We start from the raw sequence: 8,535 nt of genomic DNA, 5'->3' as shown, positions 1-8,535 counted from the left end.
TTTAACTTATATGCAGAGTACATCATGAGAAACTCTGGACTGGAAGAAGCACAAGCTGGAATCAAGATTGCCGGGAGAAATATCAATAACCTCAGATATGCAAATGACACCACCCTTATGGAAGAAAGGGAAGAGGAGCTAAAAAGCCTCTTGATGAAAGTGAAAGAGGAGAGTGAAAAAGTTGGCTTAAAGCTCAACATTCAGAAAACGAAGATCATGGCATCCGGTCCCATCACTTCATGGGAAATAGATGGAGAAACAGTGGAAACAGTGTCAGACTTTTTTTTTTGGGGGGGGGGCCTCCAAAATCACTGCAGATGGCGACTGCAGCCATGAAATTAAAAGACGCTTATTCCTTGGAAGAAAAGTTATGACCAACCTAGATATTATATTCAAAAGCAGAGACATTACTTTGCCGACTAAGGTCCGTCTAGTCAAGGCTATGGTTTTTCCTGTGGTCATGTATGGATGTGAGAGGTGGACTGGGAAGAAAGCTGAGCGCCAAAGAATTGATGCTTTTGAACTGTGGTGTTAGAGAAGGCTCTGGAGAGTCCCTTGGACTGCAAGGAGATCCAACCAGTCCATTCTGAAGGAGATCAGCCCTGGGATTTCTTTGGAAGGAATGATGCTAAAGCTGAAGCTCCAGTACTTTGGCCACCTCATGCGAAGGGTTGACTCATTGGAAAAGACCCTGATGCTGGGAGGGATTGGGGGCAGGAGGAGAAGGGGACGACAGAGGATGAGATGGCTGGGTGGCATCACTGACTTGATGGACATGAGTCTGAGTGAACTCCGGGAGTTGGTGATGGACAGGGAGGCCTGGCGTGCTGCAGTTCATGGGGTCGCAAAGAGTCGGACACGACTGAGCGACTGAACTGAAACTGAACTGAAGGGGAAGAGGAGTTAGTTTTTGTTGGGGACACAGTTTCAGTTTGGGCAGAGGAGCTAGTCTGGGGGTGGAGGGTGAGGACTGTTGCATATCAGTGCGAATGCACTTGACGCCTTTCAAAAATAGCTAAGATAATGAATCTTATGGTATCTTTATTTTGTCAAAAGTTTTTTTTAAAAAGAATGTGAATGAGAAGGGAGGGCAAGAGGGAGGGGGAAGAGGGTAGGGAAGGAGAGCCGGAGATGTTTGAGTGACAGGTTTAGAAGTGGGTGGGCCTGGGGGGCTGGGCTGCGGGAGAAGTAGGGGTGGGGGAGGGGAGGGTGGCTCCAGGGAGACAGGAATTGAACAGGGACTGAGCTGGGACTGTTGCCTGGGTCGGGCGTGGGTGGACCAGGGAGGAGGGAGAAGCGACTGGACGTGTGGGTGAGCCTCCAGTGTCACTGCGACACGAGTCACCTCAGGTGCCCGAGTGAAAGTCAGACCAGGGACGCTGGGGTCCGCGGCGCCAACAGGCTCCCCTCCTGAGCGGTTTCAAAGCGCGGAGCCCCCATTCCCGTGCAGAGGAGAGGTCTCCAGGAGAGCTGGGCACAGGGAAGCTAATGTTTACAGAGGGGCAGAACCAGCACGGTGATGCCGCAGAGGTGGAGCAAGGACAGGGCGGACTGGGGGACCCCAAGGGCAGGCGGGCTGCGGGCTGTTGCCGGTGATCACTTCCAGCCCACGTCCTCTGAGAGTCAAAGGGCCCTATTCGTGAGTGCTCCAGGCCAGAGGTGTGGACGAAGAATGCGGTGTCATATCGTAAATAAACAACGTGAGGCCATCAGCCTCTGCAGCTGCCCTGACCCTGCACCCAGAGGGGGTTCAGAAGGAAGAACGGCAGGATGCTGGCCCCAGATAGCTGAGGTGCTCATCAGGGCAGTGGATTCAGTAAGCCCAGATTCTTGTATCTTCCCAAACAGAGACAAGCACCAAATCCACTAACTTTTTACGTCCGGTTTTCTTTGATTAGCAGTGCTCTTTTTCATGTTCCAACTGCCTCGTCTTTTTTGGCAAAGACTCTTATATGCTCTGGCTCCTCCCTTACCTCTTCAGGACAGCCCGTCAAGGTGACCTGGGAGGCTGTCTCCGCAGCTTGAGGCCGCGGAATGTCTGCCCTGCCAAGATCGAGGCCCCCAGTCCCAGCCCTTTGTTCACACAGACGGGGAAAGTGGGAGCAGTGACAGACTTTATTTCGTTGGGTTACAAAATCAGCATCGAATATGACTGCAGCCATGAAATTAAAAGGCGCTTGCTCCTCGGAAGGGAAGCTATGACAAGCCTAGACAGCGTATTAAAAAGCAGAGACATCACTTTGTCGATAAAGGTCCATCTAGTCAAAGCTATGTTTTTTCCAGTAGTCAGGTATGGATGTGAGAGTTGGACCATAAAGAAGGCTGAACACCCAAGAAATGCTGCTTTCGAACTGTGGTGTTGGAGACGACTCTTGAGAGTCCCTTGGACAGCAAGAAGATCCCCCCACCAGTCAATCCTAAAGGAAATTGACCCTGGATATTCGCCAGGACTGATGAGGAAGCTTAAGTTCCAATATTTTGGCCACCTAATGTGAAGAACTGACACATTGGATAAGACCCTGACGCTGGGAAAGATTGGGGGCAAAAGGAGAAGGAAGTGGCAGAGGATGAGATGGTTAGATAGCATCACTGACTTAATGGACACGAATCTGAGCAAACTCTGGGAGAGAGTGAAGGACAGGGGAGCCTGGTGTGCTGCAGTCCATGGGGTCGCAAAGGGTCAGACACAACTGAGCGACTGAACAACAGCAACATGTCTGCCAAATAAAACACAGTTCTGAACTTTTAGGTTATGCCTGTTTCCCAGTCAACATGGGCCCCAACTGCTCGGCACAGTGGGCGGTAGTCCCCCAGCCACCATCACCCGAGGCAGGGGCGAGAAGACAGTGGCGAGAAGACAGTGGCGTGGGCGGTGCTTGCGGTGAAGCGGGCTGTGGGGCGGGGAGTGGGGGCTCCGACTGTGGGGGAGACTGGAGGGGCGCACAGAGGAGAGAGGAAGCTGTGTGCGCTCAGGTGAGAGGGGAGGGTCACAGCCAAGTCTGAGTCCCAAGTGGGGAGCAAGCTGCTCCTGGGGCCACGAGCAGGCAGGCAGGGTGTCCACTGAGGGTGGGTTGGGGATGGGGGTTTCTTCTTCTGAGAACAGGAGGAGGGCAGCTAGGCCTTGAAGACATGGAATGCAGCCGTGTGTCCTGAGCAGCTGTGGGTGTGTCCGAGAGGGGACACAGCTCCAGCCAGGGCACCCCGGGACCTTCCTTTGGAGGCACGTGGGGTGGGTCCTCGGAGCGGCCCGCGGGGGCACTTGGGACCTTCGCTCTCCAATGCTCGGCGTAACTGGGAGCACGAACATCCGAGTGGCATGTAAATGACGCAGGTGGTCCCCAGGGGGGAGTGTGTGCACGTGCACACAGAAACACATACACACACACACACACACACACACTCATGAATTAACACACAGGTCAATGCCAAGGGAAGCCTGCTGTCCAGAGGGGTGAAGGTGCCTTTTGTCTGGTGTGTTTGGTTGAGGCCCAGTTGCCACAGGTGGGCTATCACAGGAGCCAGGAATTTTTGTGTGTCTGCAGTTAATTTACAGAAACCAACTTCAAACTAGCTTGAAGGGAGAAAAAACAAAGCATGTATTGGTTTCTCCCAAATGGACTGGCTAGGCCAATAGACTCTTTCTCTTGAGAATTTAAGCTGGGGCACGGGAAAGGAAGCTGCCCATGACCACAAGAGGTGGAGCAGAGGGGAGGGCAAGAAGCCTTGCTGGACACCTGGAGCCAGGAGGTGGCTCTCGAGGCCGCCGCCTGGGCACCGTGGCCACCTCCCCCACCTCACCCTTCTGGGGCCCTTCCCCACCTGGCCTGGTGTCTGTGCCAGAGGTGGAGAGACAACTCTCAGAGTGACCTTCCTGCCTCATACGCTAAAGAGCAGGCCTTGAAACTGCACAAGGATAAATTCATTTCCATCACGTATTTCCCCCAAACATAGCACGCAGCACGCAAGCTTCCCGAGGCCTCACACAGTTCTTATTACGTGTGCTGGTCTCTGTGGCTAAATGCCAGCACAAAACCTGGTGTCTAAAGTTGAATGAGCTTCCCAGGTGGCTCCAGGTAAGGATCCAGCTGCGAACGCAGGAGATTCAGGTTTGACCCCTGGTTCGGGGAGATCCCCTGGAGAAGAAAATGGCATCCCACGCCAGTATTCTTGCCTGGGAAATCCCATGAGCAGAGGACCCTGGGCTGCAGTCCATGGAGTCACAGAAGAGTCAGACCCGACTTAGCTAGCAACTGAACAACAGCAAAAGTTAATAGTAAGTGCTTTCTGTTGTTTCACTGTAAAACAAAAGCTGGCTGTGGCCCAGGAAACCAATTGCTTCACCATCTGACCCAAGTGTGACCTGCAGCTCTTGCACCTGGGCGGTGGGGTCCCCACCATAGAGCAGCTGTCCCAGGGCAGGAGCGCAGTCCCTGACACCCTGTCCGTGCTGTCTGTGTGGCCTTCCGCTCCTCGGTGCCCAGGATGGGCAGCCCACTCCCCCCACCCCCGAGTCCCTGAGCCTGCAGCGCCGGCGGTCACATTCTGGGGGCCTTCTGCTTGCAGACCCAGCACCCAAGCCCCTGGAGATCCTCAAAGACCAGCTTCCCCAGGGTGAGCTCAGCATGACGGGTGGCGCCTGGGCAAGGCCTCCAGCCCAGGGTGGCCACTGCAGGTCTGCTTGCTGCCCGGCTCGGTGGCCAAAGGCAGGGGCCCTAGGACAAGCCTGCCTGGACAGGATCTGGGTTCTGTCAACAAGCCAGGCAGTTACCTGGTGTCTGTGTGCCTCAGTTTCCCCACCTGCATTCCAGGGCCCCTCCTAGGTTCAGCGGAAGGATGGGGGAGAATCGCAGCTGGTGTTCCGTGGACAGAGCCTATTGTCTGAGCTCCCTGCCGGTCAAGACGGGCCAGGCTGGTTCATCAAGCAAGAGGAAGAGGGGCTGAGTGGAGCCACTTCTCCAAAGAAAACCAAGACCCACCGGGGGTATGGTGCACTCAAGTCAGGAGTTTATTGAGGACGAGGCCGCCCAGCTCCCATGGGGCGGGGGGCCCCTGGCCCGGATGCTTACTCCTCCCTGTAGGGGACGTGGAAGCCCAGGGTGGTCCCCAGGGGGAAGTGGGCGAAGAAGGTTCGGGCCATGTCCTCCAGCTGGGGGTAGGCCCCCAGGGCCTGGAAGTGCTGCACGTAGTTCCAGAAGTCAGACACGGAGAAAGGCCAGTAGGGCATGGCCGGCAGCTCGGCATAGGGGTCTGGAGGAAGGCACCCGGCTCAGGGGCTGGGCCAGCCCACAGTGCCCAGGGGCGCAGAGCCTGATCATCCCAGGAGTGGGCTGTCGACCCTGCCCCTCTGAGCCCCTGGTGTCTGGCCCCGTCGTCCTGGAGACACTGAGCAGGTGGAAACACCGTGGTGGGATGTGGGGGCGTCTGGGGGAGGACCCAGAGGAGACCCTGGCCCCCAGGCCTGGACACTCTGCCCCGAGATGGGGAGTCTGAGGTGGGCATGCCTGGTCCTGGGGGGCGCAGGGGGTCCCTCCTGCCCGGTGTGTCCCCAGGGAAGAGGCTCCAGTCCCTCTCCCTCTGGGGCTCAACCTCCAGCTGACCCAGGGCTTCCGCTCCACCAGCTTGGGCCAGAGGCCGACTGCCACCCGGCCCCCCTTCTGCCAGGACTGGGCACCCAAGACCAGAAACAGGACCCACACCACCCCCGAGGCCAGAGACGAGAGCAGCACGGTACCTCCCTCCTCCTGCAACGGCTTGGCCCCTGCGAGGGAAGGGAGAGCAGTCACCCCGAGGTGCCCGGGCAGGACCCCACCACCGACCGGGACAGCACAGGACGGCAGGCGGCCCCCACCTGCCAGAGGCACCAGCAGCAGGCACAGCGCCAGCCCGGGCAGCAGGCAGGCCGGCATCTTCCCCAGGGCGATCGATGCACGCAGGCCCACCTGCAGCCAGAGGAAGCCAGACAGGTGAGACCACCCATGCCCCGGGCCCCCACCTCCCCCCCGACCCCGCCCCGCCGCCGCCCCCGGACCCCCGCCTCCCCCCGACCCCACCCTGCTGCCACCCCCGGGTCCCTGCTGCCCCTGCCTCCCCCCCACCACCACCCCCGACCCCCGCCTCGCCCCCGCCCCTAGGCGGGCACCTCCCTGGAAAACAGCTCCTGTAAAAAGACAAGTTCTCAGTGTCCTCAAGGCAGCGGCCTTGAGTTCTTGATGGCAGTGGCCTCGTCCTTCTGGGGCTAAGCCCAGGCTTCAGAAGCAGTGGCCTATCTCTCTGAACTACTTAGGGGCGGACCCGGGTGTTTGCCCTCCTGGTAGTTACCTTGCAGCTGCTCTCGCCCGGCCCTGCAGCCTGAGGGGCGCCTGCCGCAGGCACTCAGGCTCCTCTTTATAAAGGGCCAGGGACAAGACGTCACCTCTGTGAACCGTCAAACTATTTCATCCCCGCCCAGAGGACTGAGGGCTCCTGTGTCCCTGGCAGACTGCCAGGAGTCCGTCCACTTCTGGGAGTCTGATCCAGAGATCAAATGGGAGAAAGCTGTCTTTGCACAGAACGAAGATGTTTAGGACCGAATTCAACATCGTTTCCCAAAATAAACCACTTCCTTTCTACCAGGAGGAAAACAGCCTAAGTCTGATGGGGTTTCAGAAACAGGGCAATCACAGGGCTGCGTCAGGGACATGCAGGCAGGAAGGGACCCTTGGGGAGCCACCAGCAGCCTCTGCCCACAGGTCATTCTTGAACCCAGAGACGACAGGAAGGGAGGGTGTCTCCAGACCGGCGCCTTCCAGGTTCCCTGCAGTGATGAAGTGTCTCCAGGCAAGACAGCTACTCAGGGGGTGACCATCACGGTTCCCCAGGTGTGGGGTACTGATCCCCCGACAAGGAAGAAGGGTTGTTACCAAGGCCACCCTCGCTCTGCTCTCTGAGAGATGAGGTGTTAAGGCAAGGAAAACAACTTTATTTGGGAAGCCAGCTGACCAAGAAGACAGCAGGCTGTCCCCTCAAAATAACCATCTTTTTGGGGTCTGGATGCCAGGTTCTTTTATAGATCAGAGATGGGGGGAGGGGAGAAGCAAAGTAAAAAGGCCATTAACCTTGCAAACTTCTCCTAGAATGGCAAGCCTCAGGCAGGGGACATGTTGACTTCTTCCTTCCTGCGGTCTGCTGGAGGACCGGGTTCTGAACGAAGGCACTTTGGTTTAGTCAGGTGGAGCGGCAGGATTCTCCGAGGCAGCCCATTCTGTATGATCCTACTAACAAAAGCGACGGAAAGCAAGTCAGACAGTTCCACCGTGGAGTCAGAACTGGCCTCTTCCCTGCAACGGGGTGTCTTCTGGCAAAGAAGACCCGGCAGAGTTTAGGGGTTCCGGTCCCAGCTTCACCAGCAGAGGTGGTCTGCTCAACCTTCCTGCCTTGCGGCCACACTCCAGACCGGACCCTGGGCTTTGTTCTTAGAAACCCGGGTTCTGTTGTGCCTACAGGAGAGGAATTCTCTTAGGGCAGCTGTGCTGGGGTCTTCAGCAGGGCGCTCTTTGACTGTATCAGGGTCCCCAGGACCACCCTCACGTTGGCTGGGGGGACCCCCAGGACTCAGCTGAAATTCAGGACAGAGAAAGGATACAAAGAGACATCAGTGAGAGGAAGAGGCAGGCGGGGACAGGTCGGGGACCAGGCGTGAGCTTCCAGAGCCCCGCACCACACCCACACACCCCGTCCCCGCCGCCAGCCAGCCAGCAGGTGCTGTCTTCCCAGGAGCCCATAGACACATGGCACCAGGGCTTTCACTGGGGGTGGGGGTGGGGGTAACAGGCAGCTGTGCCTGGGAAAGTTCCAGACCCCCAGAGGAAGTGCTCAGCTGGCAGAAGCCTCACTCTGCACAGATGTTTAGAGGCCTTCCTCCTCCCCAGGGACCCTCCCCGAGCTCCAGCCCAGGGCCAGCCTCACGGGAGTCCCTCCTGAGCAGGTGGCAGCTCTCTCTAGGGGACAGGTGGGCCTGCCTGTTAACTCTTTCCTGCACAGCATAGTTTCCTGGTTCTTTGTCTCCTGGGCTGGAAATTTAAGCTCTGAGCTCACTGTCTTCATTTCCCACATTCTCCAGCACACATAGAAGCTGCCAAGCCCGGTCCTTACTCCATAGCCTCACTAAAGGGCAGCAGCCACCCGGTCACTGGCACCTCGGGGTCACCCGCATCTCGGGGACACCCGCACCTCCCGGCCACCTGCACCTCGGGTCACCTGTACCTCGGGGTCACCCGCACCTCCCGGGTTACCCGCCCCTCCTGGGTCACCTGCTCCTCCTGGTCACCTGCACCTCGGGGTCACCCGCCCCTCCTGGGTCACCCGCACCTCCCGGTGACCTGCAACTTGGGGTCACCTGCACCTCGGGGTCACCTGTACCTCCTGCAGGCTCTTGACTCTGGGACTTGACTTTGCACTTGCTACCATGGTTGACGGAGGCCCTTGACCACTGGGAACAGCAGCATTGACGTCAGACCAGAGAACCAGCTCTCGAGACCATCCTGGCCCGTCTGGTCC

General features: G+C 57.8%; 1 protein-coding gene across 1 annotated transcript; it reads right to left on the bottom strand.

The window, feature by feature from the left end:
- OTOS (otospiralin) lies at window positions 4,983-6,352 on the bottom strand. Its single transcript, XM_018046549.1, has 4 exons — window positions 6,319-6,352; window positions 5,849-5,939; window positions 5,732-5,758; window positions 4,983-5,247 (listed from the first exon to the last, which is right to left on the bottom strand). Exons 2-4 carry the CDS (start codon window positions 5,904-5,906, stop codon window positions 5,063-5,065), a joined length of 270 nt encoding a protein of 89 aa, XP_017902038.1. The 5' UTR covers window positions 5,907-5,939; window positions 6,319-6,352; the 3' UTR covers window positions 4,983-5,062.

This window comes from Capra hircus, chromosome 3 (genome assembly GCF_001704415.2).
Source record: "Capra hircus breed San Clemente chromosome 3, ASM170441v1, whole genome shotgun sequence".
In the NCBI taxonomy this organism is placed as follows: domain Eukaryota; kingdom Metazoa; phylum Chordata; class Mammalia; order Artiodactyla; family Bovidae; genus Capra; species Capra hircus.
The sequence above is the reverse complement of the archived record's forward strand: the minus strand, read 5'-3'. Positions and strand labels throughout refer to the sequence as shown.